The sequence below is a fragment of the Nomascus leucogenys genome, chromosome 3 (assembly GCF_006542625.1).
Source record: "Nomascus leucogenys isolate Asia chromosome 3, Asia_NLE_v1, whole genome shotgun sequence".
Taxonomy (NCBI): domain Eukaryota; kingdom Metazoa; phylum Chordata; class Mammalia; order Primates; family Hylobatidae; genus Nomascus; species Nomascus leucogenys.
The window spans coordinates 122,709,784-122,729,062 of NC_044383.1; the positions used below are offsets into that span (position 1 = coordinate 122,709,784).

Consider the following 19,279-nt stretch of genomic DNA (forward strand, 5'->3'; position numbering starts at 1 on the left):
CCTTTTCTGTAACCTGTGCATTTCAACTGCCATACACGCATTCAGTTATCATCAAAAGTTACACAACCTCATGATCTCTTCCCTGCTCCCTAGCTTCACCCTCCACATTCGCCCTCAATGTTTGCTGTGCTCCTCTTTACTCTCGGCATTTTAGTAGGCATTTTAGTATAGAAAGGGAAGTGACATTTTGACCCTCTGCCTAGAAAAGGTTGCACTCTTGAGTCACTTTAACTCATCCTTTAAAGCAGAAACTCACTTCATTAAAGTAAGCAAAAATTATCTGAGTCACCTAAGGAAGGTGGGGAGATGTTCATTTAAACCTTGATAACTCAGTATTTCCTCCTCTTGATGAGGACAGAGTGACTGGTCACTGTTGAAGTGAGCATGGGAAAAATTAAAGATCTCTAGGCCAAGAAAGTAGCTTAAGTCAAAAAAGGCAACTGACCTGAAATATACCAAATCTACAAAAACTGTTTCCCATTTCATGCGTACACAACCCTACAGAGGGTATAAACACTACCAGCAAACCGTGCTAGGAGGTCACTAGCACTCCCCGGAGCATGCACGAGCAGCACAGTTTATAAAACATTCTATAGGCAGTGTGGGAGACAAGGGCTGGATCTGGCTCCGACCAAAGGGTGGAGCTAATGCATACCTTTCGGTCTTCTGGAATTTCCATTCTTTTGCTGTTCGTCTTCCTCATTAATGGTGAATAAACCAAGAGTAATTGGCCTTGCATTGGTCTTCTTCAGCCTCTCATGTCGGAGAGCTGTAGCTGATCCAGGCATACCGCTGCTACTTGTTTTTTTTTTTTTAATTGTGATTATATTAAAAATATATGCTTATATAATTGCAGCTCCAAGGAAGCTGCTAGTTCCTAAGCTGCCTGTTCATTTGAGCACTTGTAATAGATCCCCTATGGGTAAACAGTTTGCAAACAGCTGACAGATAGTACCAGCCACTTGGCAACTGAGGCCCTGCAGTTCCCCTCACCTAGCAGCAGCTTCCCCACCTCCCCTACCAGCCCCCTCCCACTGACTCCCCGACAGGCACATGCGCTGGTGATTGCTCCGGCTCATGCATGCACGCGCACGCACACACACACATACACACACACACACACACACACTCCTTCCAGAAAAGCCCTACTAAAGACACGCAGGGTCTGATGCCTCCCACCACTGCATAACCTGTTCAATCAGATCCCAGATTCTTCCTGCTGCAGCACCTTTTCCCAGTCTTCTTCCTGCTACCACACAGTAAAATATTCAGCCCACAGCAGAGACGGGAAAATATGATATGCTGCCGTTAACAGTTGCCCTGACAACCCTAACATATCCTAATCAAGGAGGGCCCAGAGCGGCTCCATCTCCCCAGCTGAGAAGCAGCAGCTTGCAGGATGCTGGGTTCTGGGAACTCACCAGCAGAGGGTTACAGTGTGAGGCCGCTGGGCAGCTCCCTCTTCCTCTCAGCGGCAGAGCAGCAGGATGGGAGGAGAAAGAGTTTTGCTTGCACAAGCAGCAGTAGACTCCTCAGTATGGAGAGAGAGGCCTGAGGAAGAAAGGCTTTTTCTTCTTTTCTGGGCCAGGTTGTCTATCATAACAATGTTTGCAAGCCCCTGGATGAATGAAGGCATGGCTGGCACCCACAGAGCAGCTCACTTTACTTTCCTGACATTCTTACCACCCCAGAATATGTATAAAAACAGGGCTGGCAGCACCAGTCATGAGGGCCACCAGTGCCATGTCCCTGAAACCCTCCGGTGAAGACAGGCAAGGGAAGAACTATGCTGGCTCCCACAAGAGATCACAACGTGGAGTGTCTCCTCTGCAACTAAAGTTTCAAGGACAGAACCTATACTCGGGAATTCTCCAAATGAGAAAAACCTGCCTCTATTACACCCAGCACACCCCCCACCCTCAATCCCCACCGCTCTGGGCAGTCGCTACCAGCGGTGCTGAGCAATGCTCAACACTTGACCCAATTTTAGCTCTTTTTTGGATCGTTTTCTTCAAAGCACAGAATCATGTGATTATTGTTTTCTCCTGAAATACGCTATCTCACTTTAAGACTCTCCACTCTAGACTGCTTAAAATGTATGCTGTCTCCAAAAAAAATTTACAATAAACGACATTAAAACATGCCAACTGCCAAATTAAGAAAAAACATTTTTTTGCTTTTGTGTTTTAATAAAAATCAAGTCTGCTTAGCAAGTCAAAAGCAATCCTCCCACTCCCCAACTACTCCCTTACTTTTTCTCAGTACTTAAACCTACTTACCCAAGAGAGGACCCAAGGAAGTCTAAGGCAAGTAAAATATCCTCTCTAAATCTCTTGCGTGGAACAGTAACTTTGGACAATTCACTTAACTCTCTCAGTGCCTCCCTGTAAAATTGGGGTAATGACTATCATTTACCTTATGGTATTAGGGTGAGGATTAAATGAGTATGGTGCTAGCAACTTGAAGTGCTTAATCAATACCAACTATTATTGTACTTTATAATAGTTTGCTGTAACTAGTCCTTGCTTTGTAATTATTTTCAAGGTGTTTCCAGTTCAACTATCAATGCTATCAGGAAGTACTTCTTTGTATCTACTCTTATTGTACAGCATGGTGCTGGGGGATGTACTAAATTCTGAGCAAACACATGCTGAAAAAAATAAATGAATCTTCAGAACTCTTTCCCTCCACGGGCTGCTGGATTTAATTAAGTTCACACGTATTTAGATCTCTGGCATGAAGAAACGCTGGAAATTTCAGTTTTAGAGTTTATTTTAAATAGTGTCAATCTGTGCAGTGGGTCTTTGGAATAAAATAGAATGGAGTTTTGGAGCTGAATGGGCCTGAGAAAGCAAGTAAGTCAGCATCGTTTCACATGCAAGGAAGCTGAATCTCATGAAGTGTAATTCCTTGCCTAGGTCAAATGTTAGTTGGCAGCAAGTCTACAATTAAAATTTAGACCATCTTCCTCCTAGTCCAGTGCTTCTCCTGATGGCAAATGTTTGACCCAGATGTTTTAGAATCCTAGATCGATCTCCAATTTATGTGGAGATGGAAGGAAAGGGAGGAGGCATACCTCCAATATTCAAGATCTTATTGTTTAAGAAATAAAAAAATGGATACAAATTGTAAATGTAACATACTTCCATAATTTTCTATATGTGTAAACTTTTATTCTTGAATGAGACATGATTTGTTATTTCCTATTATTTTTCTTTAATCAGATGATCAATAAACATAGGTGTAATAAACATCAATATCATACTATTTGTGAAATGAAAATATTTTCAAATCCACATTAGCTTCTTTCCTCTACTTCAAGAGAATCAGGTCAGTATTTAAAATAGCAAAAGCATAACAAAACAAAAAAGCAAAATAATAACAAAAAAAACCCTACATACAAAATAAGCATACTTGAAACTACCTTTTGGTAAAGAAAATGAAAATCTGTCTTAAGCAAATGACTAATTTCATTTAGAAATGTTTGTCACCCAAATACAGCTTACAGCTTCCAAATAAAGCTAGCTGCTGCTCTAATAATTAACACATTATCTCCACCTAGTCAAGATGCTCTCATCCTGCTGTCTTGTAAATCCTGACTCCAACATCAACTAGCTGCGTCACTGTCACAGAAAAGCAAACAGCACAAGATCAAATAATAACAATAAAGGATTTTTTCCTTCCCTTATAAAGGACACATTTTTCACTTAAGACATAAATTCATTTGAGATTAGTTTCTTAAATGTTCACACCCAATCTTTAATGGATATAGGGGTTAGCTCTTGGGGAATTCCAGGAATACTGTGGCTTGATCCCTGTAGGGGTGTGGGTACCATCTTCTCCCAATTCCCTTTTACATTTTGATCCAAACCAAAGGCAAATACGGAAAGGGGTATGGTGAGACCTTAAATTTAAATATCCGCCAAAGTAAAATAAACACTAGTCTGAATTCCTGAACTCTTTGAGACGGAGTCTCGCTGTTGCCATGCTGGAGTGCAGTGGCACAATCTCGGCTCACTGCAACCTCTGCCTCCCAGGTTCAAGTGATTCTCCTGCCTCAGCCTCCTGAGTAGCTGGGATTACAGGCATCTGCCACCACACCCAGCTAATTTTTTTGCATTTTTAGTAGAGATGGTGTTTCACTATGTTGGCCAGACTGGTCTTTGACTCCTGACCTCAGGTGATCCACCCACCTTGGCCTCTCAAAGTGCTGGGATTACAGATATGAGCCACCACGCCCAGCCTCCTGAACTCTTCTCCAGCACTAAGGAGCATTTTCAATTAGATGTGGCACAACTATCCTTGCATGTCAAACATGCAGATACAGAGGCTTAAATCAGTCCCCATGGGAAATGGGCATGCAGCCCTCCAATAGCCAGTAAGGTTTTGCAATTACTTTGTTTAAATTGTTAAAGTGATAAATGTTTTATTAATAGAGACTTTGTACAAATTTGAGAGAAATGAGGTATTGCCTAGTGCAAAAGGGTAGATTTTACAACTAGATTGGCTTTATATTGCGTAAAAATATTCTGCAGTATAATTTTAAAATGTATTCACATTTATGGGTAAAAACATTACCACTCAGCTACTATGACTAAAACAGTCCAATAGGCCCCCAAGCAACTGCAGGTCCCACCCGCTTAGTCCACAATAAATTTATGTCTCTTTGTCCTCCTACCCTGGCTGGTTGGCATCTCTGGCCTATGTCCAACCTGTGAGTTGGATGAATATGAAACAGAGTCAAACTTGCTGATCTTTGGGGAAGTAAGCTCATGACTTGGGCCTAGCTGTCACAATGTTATATAAGACTAACATGTAGTCACATGCATACACATACGCACACATAGAGTCAGCTTTCTGTTCACATTTATGCTTCCTAGACTTGTGTGACCATAAAGTTGGAAAACAGCACACTCCATGAATGAATCCAAGAAATCTGCTTAACCAGTGAGAAACATACCTAAAATTTCCCTTTCTAAAAGCCCAGTGAGCTTTACAAAAACATTATTGAAAGAAAAAAGATCCTAATTTGTACTATTCAAGGGCTGTAGCTGAAAACAGAAATTATTACTGCTGGATTGAATGGCCTGTCACCAGTAAATTACAAGTTCCACATGTGTATAAGTTATCTACTTTTCATCAGGGTCCAGAAGTGCCAAAATTCTTTTCCATGTTTCTACATTCAAGGAGATGGTTAATTCTTCAAAAGTACCAGATTTCAGTAATCTTTTAAGTATTTAATGCATCTCCCCAAGATAAACTGCAATTTATTATAGCAGGAGTTTTAACAATATTTTTATGCAACTTAAAAACTTTGCATGATTTTGAAAATGACAAAGCCAGCACAGGTTGACATGGAATCAATCAACCACTAAGGAACAAAGGGTCCCAGCTGGTTCTTTGCCACTCTATTCTTGAAGTTAAAGGGCCGCCTCAGTTTTCTAGAATTATGCCACTTACTGATGGCTTTTGTGACGATAAAGACACAACATTCTGCCATCTTGCAGCATCATGCATAGCGTCAAAGAGGCTGGATAAAGAAATACTGCACAAAGAAATATTAACCCTTTGAAAGGAAAAGGCAGATTTGCTTTGATCTTCTTTATTTGACCACTTTTTGTTAACAGGCCTATAAGAAAAACAGTAAATACTGCCCCAGAAGTACCAGGTCCCTGTGGTGCCTTTTACAACATTTCTATAAATCTTCACTGCAAAACACTTCATGGCGCCTACAGAGTCCATTTTCCCATGTCTGCTCTATCATAAACAAATTTCAAACTCTAGGGATTCATTTATACAAATGTAAGGTGTGGATACTAAGCTTTAAAACCCTTTCCTGAATGTTAGGTGTGAAATGCCACATTAAAACTTAACCCAGTAGCACATATTAGAATGCCTCTCAGCCCTCTTGTTCATTACTCTCATTGATAATACTTTATTAATGTGTACTACATGAACTTCTGAATTACTTGATAAAAGTTAAATGTGCAAAGACTGTCCTCTCCTCTCACGATAATTAGGTTAAGAAATCCAATTTTATAGATTCCAAATGAGGCAAAGAAATCAATTGCTGGGTTCAACAGAAGATTCATACAGATGCCCGGACTGTATTTCCGTAAGTTACCTAATTCACTGAGGGTCTGTGAGCAGTTTAACTTAGTGTTTAATTTAGTTTTATTGTTGAGGCACACCATTAGAAAGATAAGAAAATGAAACTATGGTTCCTTGACTTGCTTTGCTTTAGGAGTAGCAAAATCATGTCAAAGATGCCAGATGGGGTGCTTTGGGGCAGCCATCAGAGAGGATACAGAGCCAAAGGCATAATGTTTTCACCAGAGGCAGTGGGGAGCCACTGAAGGGTATTGACAGCTAAATGTGTGATCCAGACAGGCCAGGATGAACTTGCTGTGAGAAAGAGAGAGACGGGACAGAGACTAGCTATGTAACTACTTCGTCCAAGTAGAGAAAAGGGATCAAAGGGTGGCCATAGGGATAGATGTAAAAACAGGAATATGAGAATAAATCATGTTTGTGTTTTTTTTAACAGACACCCCTCCAGCAGTGTGAAAAACTTATCCATAGGCTTGAGCGTGAATACCAAGCTCCTGCAATAGTCCAGGTGAAAGATGGAGAAGTGGGCAATGGAAAGAAAGGTAGTTATGTTTTTATTAAAGATTAATAGGAGAACAAGTGCTTTATATCCATAGATAAAAGAAAGCTAAGAGATGGATAGACTGAAGTCCAAAATGATCTCAAAGAATGAAATAATGAGCTATACTTAGACAGGATACAGCCTATTCAGTTTATTCCCACTGAATAGGCTGTATTCTTTTTTTTTATTTTTTTGAGATGGAGTCTCGCTGTCGCCCAGGCTGGAGTTCAGTGGCACGATCTCGGCTCACTGCAGGCTCTGCCCCCCAGGGTTCACGCCATTCTCCTGCCTCAGCCTCCTGAGTAGCTGGGACTACAGGCACCAGCCACCTCGCCCAACTAATTTTTTGTATTTTTAGTAGAGACGGGATTTCACCGTGTTAGCCAGGATGGTCTCGATCTCCTGACCTCATGATCTGTCCGCCTCGGCCTCCCAAAGTGCTGGGATTACAGGCATGAGCCACCATGCCCGGCCTGAATAGGCTATATTCTTATCAATTCAATAGGAATAAACAGGAACATCTCTTTTTATATTTAAAAAAAGTTCAACCGGATAAGTACAAAATGAAGACCTACCCAAGCTGCACCAGAAACAAGGAGAGCACTTGGACAACAAGATCACTAAACACCATCAGCACACTGAGGAAGTAAAAACCCTAACAGTGTCACAGCAGAATCAGCAGACACCAGCGTGCCTAGTAGGAGGACAAGCATTCTGTTTTCTGGTCCTCATACCACATGGTATTCGCAAGATATTTGAAATAGGATGATAAATGAGAACACATTCCGAAGAGAGTGACCTAGGATTTATCATAAATATTCTAGGCCATAACATAGGAGACATAACAGGAGAAAATAAGACAAGACTCCACAGGAATAAAATAACAGAATTAAAGGTTAACATATGGAAGAATTTACACTCTTAGTGGAAGTGTAAATTTAGTTCTGGAAGAGAAAACTGGGACCAGTGACTGGAAGTTACCAGAATGTAAAAAGTTATGTTTCTTGACATTGAAGATAGCTGTGCGCAAACACTGATCTGGGATGATGATGTTGGATTAATGCACTGTTTACAGGCTGGATTTTTTTTTTTTTTTTTTTTTTTTTTTGGATCTCTAGAGCTTCTTCTGATCCTGAGATTCCATGACTTGATGCAAATGGAAAGTCGAGTTACATAACCAAGAGACAACACTCAGGCAGAGGGAAAAAGCAAGGCTGAGATAAAGCCCTCTCCTTTGCTGTACCTGTGCACATACTTACTCACACGGCTTCATTTTGTAAGCAACTCTGCCTTTCATGATTTTACTTATTCAACTGATGGCCCTGAGGTTGTAGCCTTAAACGCTAAATCACAGAAACAACTGAACCTTCTCCAAGTGTTTGGGTTAGAAGAGGACCACACTACTCTGATCTCCACACCTGCAGCTTCCAGACTTCCCACATTCTCTCACCCACAATGTAATGAAAACCTACTGATACACACGCCTGTAATCCCAGCACTTTGGGAGGCCAAGGCGGGTGGATCACCTGAGGTCAGGAGTTCAGGACCAGCCTGACCAACATGGAGAAACGCCATCTCTACTAAAAATACTAAATTAGCTGGGTATGGTGGCGCATGCCTGTAATCTCAGCTACTCGGGAGGCCGAGGCAGGAGAATCGCCTGAACCCGGGAGGCGGAGTTTGTGGTGAGCCGAGATTGGGCCATTGCACTTCGGCCTGGGCAACAAGAGCGAGTCTAAAACAACAACAAAAAAACCTACTGATAAAGATGAATAAGAGAGTTTTCCCCTCAATGAGCCAATTTGTTATAGGTGGATCCCTATAGCTATGTGACTTGAGAGATGAAATCTAAAAGTTTGTGAATGAAGAGTGATGCTAAAGAACAGCAAACCAATTGAGTGTATGACTTTATGGGCATTTTAAGGATAGTGATAGCAAAGCATTGGACAGGTGAAGAACATTCATTTCAGAATGTTTTAAAACTTTTCCTCAATCCCATCTGTGTTAGTCTGTTTTGTGTTGCTATAAATACCTGAGACTGGATAATTTATAAATAAAAGTTTTATTTTGGCTCACAGTCCTGCAGACTGTACAAGGAGCACAGTGCTGATATTTGCTTCTGTTGAGGGCTCAGGACACTTACAGAAGGCGAAAGGGGAACAGGTGTGTCACATGGCAAGAGAGGGAGCAAGAGAGATGTCAGGCTCTTTTAAACAACCAGCTCTCACATGAACGAACAGAATGAGAACTCACTCATTACCATGAGAGGAGTACCAAGCCATTCATAAGATCGGCTCCCATGGCCCAAACATATCCCACTAGGTCTGCCTCTAACATTGGATATCATATTTCAACATAAAACCATATCTAAACCATATCACCGTCCTTTGCTACTTTGCCACTCTTTCCATTTCTTTCTCCTAAAACCCCCTGAAATTAAAAGACAACCCTTTTTTTTACTGAAAGTTTAATATCCTGTTTTTACCTTAAAAAATCAGAAAAGATTTTTAAATTTTATCTCTTAAATAATTAAAATGATTTGTACGATTCCGGGTAAAAACTGTTAATTTTCTTCCTGAGGGTCAGTGTATCAGTGAGGGTTCTTCCAGGAAATAGAACCAATAGTATTTTTGGTTGTTTCTCTGGAGAGAAATATATTGTATATAAAGATTTATTTTAAGGAATAATGGCTGCTGCCACTGTGGGGGCAAACAAGTGTGAAATCTGTGCAGCAGGCTGGCAGGCTCGAAACTCAAGCAGGATTTCCATGTCACAGCCTTAAGGCAGACTTCCTCCTTCTTCTTCTTTCCCAGGCCTTCACCTGATTGGATTTGGCCCACCCATAGCCAGGATAATCCCCTTTACTTAAAGTCAACTGATGGTAAATGTTAATCATAGTTACAAAATACCTTCCCAGCAACATCTAATGTTTAGGCTGAGCCCAGCTGACACTTAAAATTACCTATCAGTCAGTGATCTCAGAGAGATTAAGATACTCCATTCCCACATTCAAGTCAATATGCTGCGAACGAAAGCATGCCATTCAAAAGTCAAAGGTTTATGTATCAATGATCATAATCTTCATTCAATAGGATGGATTCTATTTACTCAGATAGTTTTCCAATACTGTAATGCTCTATTAATATAATGTTCCTACAGGTGGAGTCATGACATCTTAGACTTATTAAATCCCTATTTTCACTAATGATCACCCGTTGAGAATCAAGTACTGGTGAGCTTAAAAGCATTATCAAATAAACCCTTTTAATGAGAACTAAGCAGTCTGTTCATCTGAACATTAAATGATTCAAAAGTACAGATATATAGATTACAAAAAATCCTTCTCAATTATAATGAAGTAACCCCACTTTCTCAATCAGTAGAAACTAAAGTACATAGATACGTACATGGGGATGGAGAGGGTTGGATAAAATGCTTTTCGCGAGAAAAGCGTATGAAGGTTTGAGGCATTAAACTTTATTTTTTGGTTTATTTATTAACTGAAACCAATTGATACAGTTTGGATGTTTGTCTCCTCCAAATCTCATGTTGAAATGTAACCCCCAATGTTGGAGGTGGGGCCTGGTGGGAGGCGACTGGATCATGGCAGTGCATCCTTCATGAATGGTTTAGCGCCATCCCTGTGGTGATAAGTAAGTTCTCCCTCAGTTAGTTTACATAAGGTCTGGTTGTTTAAAAGTCTGGGACCTCCCCTCACACCACTCTCTTGCCATGTGAATGTGCCTGCTCCTGCTTCACCTTCCACAATGATTGTAGGCTTCCTGGGACCCTCAGCAGAAGCCGAGCAGATGTCAGTGCCATGCTTGTACAGCCTGCAGATCCCTGAGCCATTAAACCTTTTTTCTTTATTAATTGCCTAGCCTCAGGTGTTTAAGTGACACAAAAAAAGGCCTAACACACCAATTCTGACAAAAGAAAACAAAAATTACATACAATTCTCCAGCATAGTTCTGAAACCAACCTAGGGGAAGGAAGTGCCTAATAGAAATGCCAAATTATATAACTGTGGTGGGTAAGTTTGAGGCTTGGTCCATTTTCCTTCAGCAAAAGCCACACTGAGAATTGTCAGTAACCAACCAGAACACCAAAAGCCTTTAAGCTAAATTATAAAGATATAAGTATATTTAGGATTGAGTGACAAGCTTAGAAGCTTTTTTTTTTTTTTTTTTTTAGTATTTGTCATCTTTTTTTTTCTTTTTATTATACTTTAAGTTCTAGGGTACATGTGCACAACATGCAGGTGTGCAGGTTTGTTACATATGTATACATGTGCCATGTTGGTGTGCTGTACCCATTAACTCATCATTTACATTAGGTATATCTCCTAATGTTATCCCTCCCCCCTCCCCCCACCCCATGACAGGCCCCAGTGTGTGATGTTCCCCTTCCTGTGTCCAAGTGTTCTCATTGTTCAATTCCCACCTATGAGTGAGAACATGCGGTGTTTGGTTGTTTGTCCTGGCGATAGTTTGCTGAGAATGATGGTTTCCAGCTTCATCTATGTCCCTACAAAGGACATGAACTCATCCTTTTTTATGGCTGCATAATATTCCATGTATATGTGCCTCTTAAAATTTGTAACTGCTAAGCAAAAAATATTCCTAATGCATCAATAATTTTTTTAATATGAAGTATTAATTTCCAAGAAGTAGATATTACTAGCAATCCAGCAAGGTTTTTTTGTTTTTTTTTTTTTTGATAAATATGTCTTCTCTTAGGCTTAACTGACCTAGAGCCATCAAGATTTTAAGGGGCTCTATATGAAAAAATTAACATCTCAAAAAGATTAACAGGTTGGCAAGCACTCAGGGGACACTACTTCATCTCTAAAACCCTTTCACTTTTCATATCCATGAGCTAAACCCATGGATGGCAGCTTAGGAAGGATTACAATGACAAAGGAGCCTTTTGGCAAACTTCCTAAAACACCCCAAATGACCATTTTGCCTTTTTCATAAAGTGTAATGGCTATACTCCAGACACATGCAATGTTGTAGTAAAGAAATCAAAATTGTAATAAAAAATCTCTCCTTTCTCTTAAATTTTTTGCTGGAAATAGTACTAGCTGGCTCCTGTTTCCACAGGCATGAAGACACTTGCCCCTAAGTCCCTGAAATAAGCAGCAGCCACGTCCCTTTACTGCCCAGAGCCAGACTTTATCCAGTGCACTGGAAAAAGACCGTGTTTACAACAAAAAGAAGGAAGCAAAAGCTGTTTTGAAAATAACTGCAGGACTGCAAACTGTTGAATGAACATGTTTCCAGATAGGTACATCTGTAATAGAAAGCAACACTGTGCTATGGTAAGAAAAAACCAGCTTTGCACATCGTACAAGTAGTTCAGAATGCCCAATTCACAGGTGTCTGAACTCCATACCCAGAGTCCTAGTTCTGAACCTTCTGCCCCTTCCTTCTGGCATTTCATATACAGGCCTTCTCTCTTCCAAAGGCTTCTTGAAGACTTACTTGCTACAGTGGGTGTCATTAATGAGTCCTGCAACACTCTCACAATGACATGTGGGTCTCATCACATATATGGTTTAGATTTGTGTTCCACAGTTGGTTGATGGTTGGAACATTTTTTTTTTTTTAACTTTGATGCTGTTCTCAGCAAGCAGCAGATAAATATTGGACCTGATCAGTTTGTAAATAAGTTGAAGCACTGACATTCTCAAATCTGTCCATTTTAGACACAGCTGGGATACTGAGGATTGAATCTGAAATGCCAACCTAGGGCTCTTCCCTGTGAGGCTTCACTGGATTATAAGATTATGGGGTTTTTCTATCCAAAGTTGTTTGAGTCTCATAGGTCTTCTAGACTAAAAATAGCTTCCCTCTTCTCAATTTATTTCAAAACTTTCAACTGTTGAGACATCTCTTGCATTTTTTCTCTATCTGGGCCTTATACAGTCACTGCACAAAGCATATGGATGTATCTTTTTATATACACAGGGAGGGCATCTTCACCAGGATATTGGGATGAGTTTACTCCTAGTGTTAAGTAAATCCATACAAAACTTATTTTCAATAATAATTCAGTTCTATTTTTACTGAATAACACATTTTAATATTTCAAAGGTGGCATCAGAACACTTGTTTAATCAATTTCCACAGTGGCTACTGTATACAAAAAGACAATTTGGGAGCATTGCTGGGAGAATCTAAACCCAGGACCCATCTGAGGAAGTGACGTATTTTCAGATTTACGAAGTTATGAAATTTTTTTTTTTTTTTGAGATGGAGTTTCGCTTTTGTTGCCCAGGCTGGAGTGCAATGGCACGATCTCAGCTCACCGCACCCTCCTCTTTCCAGTTTCAAGCGATTCTCCTGCCTCTGCATCCCGAGTAGCTGGGATTACAGGCATGCACCACCACGCCCGGCTAATTTTGTAGTTTTAGTAGAGATGGGGGTTTCTCCACATTGGTGAGGCTGGTCTCGAACTCCCGACCTCAGGTGATCAGCCCGCCTCAGCCTCCCAAAGTGCTGGGATTACAGGCGTGAGCCACCGTGCCTGGCTGAAATTTTTTAAAAGATATAAAATTCTAAATTCCAAGTTGAACAAGATTCATTTTCTTAGTGAGAAATGTGCCTCACCCACATGCCCACACACCACACCCAGGACACACCTTGTAAATGGTCCTCTGCAACTTAAGAAAGTTTCTTCTAAAATTTGTGACCTTAATAATTTACTGATATTTTCTATTTCATGTATGTACTTTGCTTGAAGAAACCCAAACTGCCTCCTGCTTCTCATGAACATTTCGTGGAAGGCAAGTTGTATGTTTCCTCTATTTTCCTGGTAGAGAAGCATATTCAATGTGGTGATAGTGCCTTGTTTAAAGTCAGAATGAGTGTTAGGAGGTCCATCTCTCTATGGCTTAAAGCAACATAACCTCTTTAGCAATATTTTAGCAAAGGACTTAAAATTTTGAACTATGGGCCAGGTGTGGTGGCTCACGCCTGTAATCCCAGCACTTTGGGAGGCCAAGGCAGGAGGATCGCTTGAGTTCGAAACCAGCCTGAGCAACATAGTGAGACCCTGTCTCTACAAAAAGAGACCAAAAAAAAAAAAATTAGCTGGTGCCAGAAATAGTGGCGTGTACCTGTAGTCCCAGTTACCTTAGGAGGCTGAGATGGGAGGATCGTTGGAGCCCAGATGTCAAAGCTGCAGTGAGCCATGATGGTGCCACTTAACTCTAGCCTGGGTGACAGAGCACCAGAGCAAGACTTTGTCTCAAAAAAAAAAAAAAAATTAGAACTATGATATAGCCATTAAAAAAACACTTTTGGATACCATAAAAATGAAACAAAAATAAGCCAAGGCCGGGTGTGATGACTCACACCTGTAATCCCAGCAATTTGGGAGGCCAAGGTGGGCGGATCACCTGAGGTCAAGAATTCGGGACCAACCTGGGCAACATGGTGAAATCCCGCCTCTACTAAAAATACAAAAATTAGCTGGGTGTGGTGGCAGATGCCTGTAATTCCATCTACTCAGGAGGCTGAGGCAGGAGAATCACTTGAACCCAGGAAGTGGAGGTTGTAGTGAGCCGAGATCGCACCATTGCATTCCAGCCTGGCGACAGGAGTGAAACTCCATCCCAAAAAAAAGCCAAGAAGGGCTTTTATGGGTGTTTAGCGCGATCACATAACACAATCTAAGGGTCTCACAGGCCAGTGTACAGCAACCTCCTGGAACATTTGACAGGTAAAAACCATCATCCCAAGTGCTTTAATGATGCCTTTGATCCCAATGCCATGCCTATGACAATGTGATCACCCAGCTACAATGAGGTCTGAATCATCATTACATTCTGATGCCTTCATTATGGAGAGCTTACTATTATAAAGAAAAAATGGCTTAAGGAAGAAACTTAGCATGCCGGGGTTTGCCCATCGTTTCACAGTAATGCAATACTAATCTTCAGTAATCATGACAAGAATTATAACCAATACTTGGTGCCTATGCTGTGTCAAGCACTGTTCTAAGAACTTTAGTATTAACTCATTTAATCCCTGTGACGATATTACCAATATCCCATTTTAAAAAGGAAGACACTGAGGAAGAGAATGCTTACAAGACATGCCCAAGATCCCACAGGTACCAAGTGGTGGAGCTGAGATTGGAACCCAGGCAGCCAGACTCCAGAGACCGTGCACAAAATGGTAGGTTAGAATTACCCCTAAATAATTAGTGTTAGTTTTGAGCTTCAGACCTCACAGCCTCACACATGCTCAGTTTCCATATAATCTTAAAGAGAAATCAAAGATACTCTTATTTAGGGATCAGTCCCATCCAATATCCCCTACTGACCTCTTCATTTTTGCCTTGGACTTCACAGTTAGACACACGCTAGCTGCAAAGAGGAGAAAAGGATAGGAAATCATGCTGCCAAAGGTAAGCCCTCCCAGAAAAAGCTTCAAATCACAAAAGATGGCACCACAAAACCTCAGGAGCAGGCACGAATGCAACTCAGAAGTGCCTGTAAGCTGGGTGTGGTGGCTCATGCCTATAATTCCAGCGCTTTCAGAGGCTGAGGCAGGAGGATTGCTTGTGTCCAGGAGTTTGAAACCTGCCTGGGCAACATAGAGAAATCTCATCTCTATAAAAAATAAACAAAATTAGCCAGGCATGGTGGCATGCACCCGTAGTCTCAGGTACTCGGGAGGCTAAGGTAGGAGAACAGCTTGAGACCAAGAGGTCAAGGCTGTAGTGAGTCATGACTGTGCCACTGCATTCCAGCTTGGGTGACAGAGCGAGACCCTGTCTCAAAAACAAAACCAGAAGTGCCTGTACACATTTCAGTGTGCAGAGCCAGAGATGATAATTTGAGGTGATAATCAAAGCACAAGTTGAATAATCCTGCTGAGAAAACAATGCACAGTAAAAACCACAGAGGTTACCAGCTGGGCCTTGGGCACAGCAGCATGCGGTGAGGAGAAAGAAGAGAGGTGAAGGAAAGAAAGATTAGCCTGAAGGGTATTAGCATCTGGTCACACGGAAGGGAAAAGGTCGTACTTGGGTCAACTATTTATAGACGGAAGAAACAAGGCCCAGTCTCCAGAGCCAGGGACCTGGTGATTAGAGGTCAGGGGTCACTAGAAAGATCTCTGGGAAAAGTGTGTAATTTTCTACAAAATATTTTAATATCTACCCCAATTTAACCTTTCCTGGTTTTAAGGGGCAGGAGGGAGAGGAAGGCAGTGTAGGAGCTAAGCAAAGTCAAAAAAAAAAAGAAAGCTGAATGGTATTTTGTCTCACTGCACATACTCATACAGAAATGTGCATACCTGTGGACACTGAGTATATGTGTGTGTACTTAGCTATTCAATTTTACTCATACCTGTATTCACGTCTATATTTCCTTCAAAAAAGTCCTGGGGCAAAATGAGATAACTTGAGTAAACTCACTAGATTTACGGCAATTGCTATTATGATTTTCCATGTGGTTTCCATAGGCAAGGTGCACACACTTGACACCACCCACCACAATGGTCAAATGGAAGGGAATACAACAAGAAATGGTTCTGAATCATTAGTTCTCAGCAGTGATTGCACACCAGATCACCTGGGGAGTTTTAAAAACACTGCCACCTGACTCCCATCCTGCAAGATTCTCAGATAATTACCTTGGATGCCACCTGGGCATCCTGAGATTTAAATGGTCCCCAGGTGATTTTAAATCACTGCCAAGATTGAGAGCCAATGATGTGAATCAATGATGCTCCAGCACATGGGCCCAATAATCATTTCAACAACATAACCTTAGGGTGAAGGAGTGACCCATATTTAAATGAACCCACCAGGCCTGTGGTGAAGTTGTCACTGAACTAATTTGGAGCATCTACCATGAATAGAAACCAATGCAGCTGGAATGCAAGAAGTAAGCAACCAGGTCCTGTCTGGTGTGCCTGCCACCTCAAAGACTTGGGTCAGGAGCTTCTGAGAACCAGAAGCCCAGATTCGAATCTTGAGCAGCAGCCAAAAGTTTTGCTACAGGAACACATCTTACAGCCAGTTATTATGCACGTTATTGCCACCAAGTAGGCTTCATGATGAGGGGTGGAGGTGCTTAAAGGAAGGGCTCCTTTCTAGAACTTCACCTTGACATTTAAACTGATCCTAGAGAACTTCTTTTCTACATTCAACAGCGTTGGGGAAATGAGTTTTATACTCAGAGGTTATGCCATAGTGAAGGATAGTTCTCTTTACCAGAAAGCCAACTCCAAAAAGGAAGCTTACATATCATTTAATTTTAAAAGTCACAGAAGAAGAAATTTTAAGATACCCCAAATCTCAATATTCTAAACTTAAAGATATATCATTTACTAACAGTACCTATGAAGTGCAGCTCACATAGGCCAAGTGCACCGCTCCCAGCCTCCTCCCTGCATTGTGTTTTTTTTGTTGTTGTTGTTTTTTGTTTTTTGAGAAGGAGTCTCGCTCTGTTGCCCACACAGGAGTGCAGTGGCGCGATCTCGGCTCACTGCAAGCTCCGCCTCCCGGGTTCACGCCATTCTCCTGCCTCAGCCTCTCCAAGTAGCTGGGACTATAGGCGCCCGCCACCACGCCCGGCTAATTTTTTGTATTTTTAGTAGAGACGGGGTTTCACCGTGGTCTCGATCTCCTGACCTCGTGATCCGCCCGCCTCGGCCTCCCAAAGTGCTGGGATTACAAGCGTGAGCCACCGCGCCCGGCCTCTCCCTGCATTGTTTTATCCCCTGTGCTCCTCTGTGCCATCTGGTCAGGTATGTCAATCCTCCTTGGCACTTTCTCATGATTCTTTTTTTCACAACTATTTCTACAGGAGCATCAAGGGTGAAGAACTGTTGAATGCAGTTTTTCTCACTGTCAAATACTATATATTACTCTTCAAATCAAGATTCAAAGTGGAGCCAGGTGTGGCGGCTCACACCTGTAATTCCAGCACTTTAGGAGGCTGAGTTGGGCAGATCGCTTGAGCTCAGGAGTTTGAGACCAGCCTGGCCAACACGGCAAAACCCCCTCTCTACTAAAAATCCAAAAATTAGCCGGGCATGGTGGTGGGCACCTGTAGTCCCAGCTACTCGGGAGGCTGAGGCACAAGAATCATTTGAACCTGGGAGGCGGAGGTTGCCGTGAGCCAAGATCGTGCCACTGCACTCCAGCCTGGGCAACAGAGCGAGACTGTCTCAAAAAATATATTTTTAAAAAAATTTCAAAGTGGTACCTAATAAAAAAATCTTATAGATCTTTTTCAACAGGCTATTTCTCAAATTAAAAAGATACCAAAGAGAAAAATAATTACTGAAGAGAAAATCCAAATGCCGTTTAAATGTGTCAACAACCATAACTCAGAGTTTTACAAGAGCTAAGATAGTAAAGAGGTAGACAGCATCACTGCTAGAGAACTAGACAAACCCTAAAACTGAATTTTATAAAAAATAAGCCTAAATACCTTCACATTTAGCCTACGGAACCTTAGACCATGAGCAACTGATGAAACGTCCAATGACAGACTATCAAGGCTTTACAAAGCACTGTATCTGAGAACTGGTAAGTATTCAGTTTGACAATATAAAATGTGCCAATAAGGAATTAATCAGGATAATAAACAAGGTATATGACCAATATGTCTAGCTTTCTAACAACAAAACAAGTTATTTCCAAGTTCTAGAAAGCCATATCTCAAGGGATTACAACACAGACCATTAAGGAGGAAGAGAGAACTTGAATTGGCAGGGAATGTGCTATATAATGGCACTCCCGTCCATAATCAACTTCAGAATGCATACTCCACAGGAAATAAGAGATACTATGGACCTTCAAGCCAGCAACAGTGTGTTAAAATTTAAAAAAAAAGAAAAATACTATGGGGAAAAAAGAACGAAGGAGAATAAAGATATTAGAGCCAAATACAAACTCCATATTATACCTGGGCTCTGGGATCAACACTACCTCCAGGCCTTCCTAATTCATGTGAGCATGGGTTAGCATTAAAAAGGCACTATTTTACTTTGAGGTGATTACATTGCTTTACTCAAAGAACTTGATGGAATGGCTGAAGTTTTAAAAACAAACAAAACTAACAATACTAAGTATTAGTGAGGATGCAGGGCAACCAGAACTCACATACACTGCTTGTAAGAATGTAAAACCACAGAGATGCTCTGGAAAAGCTTGGCCATTTCTTATAAAGTTAAACGTACAGTTACATGAATCAGCAATCCCACTCCTAGGTATTTACCCAGGATAAATGAAAACTATGCTCACACAAAAACCTGTAGGTAAGTGTTTACCGCAGCATTATTCATAATTGCCAAAACCTGGGAACAACTCAAATGTTCTTCGATAAACCATCTGTGATACTTCCATACAATGGCAAACTACTTCATCAAGAAAAAGGACGTACAACATCCTAATATGCACAACAGCGTGCCTGAATCTCAAAAACATGATGCCAGGTGAAAAATTCAGACTCAAATGGTTACCCAATGTGGGGCTGGGTGCGGTGGCTCACGCCTGTAATCCCAGCACTTTGGGATACCAAGGCGGATGGATCACCTTTGGTCGGGAGTTCATGAAAAGCCTGATGAGGTTTAGTAGAAACCCCGTCTCTACTAAAAA

At 41.3% G+C, this 19,279-nt stretch overlaps 1 protein-coding gene across 12 annotated transcripts in view; it reads right to left on the minus strand.

The window, feature by feature from the left end:
- MAP7 (microtubule associated protein 7) overlaps positions 1–19,279 on the minus strand; it is a 209,688-nt gene that overhangs the window by 182,988 nt on the left and 7,421 nt on the right. For 4 of the 12 annotated variants that reach the window (XM_030809744.1, XM_030809743.1, XM_012506062.2 and 1 more), the window contains exon 1: positions 656–1,411. The exons of 4 other annotated variants lie outside the window; for them this stretch is intronic. In XM_030809744.1, coding sequence (XP_030665604.1) covers positions 656–788 — 133 coding nt within the window. In that variant the 5' untranslated portion in view covers positions 789–1,411. Of the gene's footprint in view, positions 1–655; positions 2,007–19,279 lie in introns of those variants that run through there. 4 more of the 12 variants (XM_030809737.1, XM_030809739.1, XM_030809738.1 and 1 more) reach the window with 4 other exon arrangements.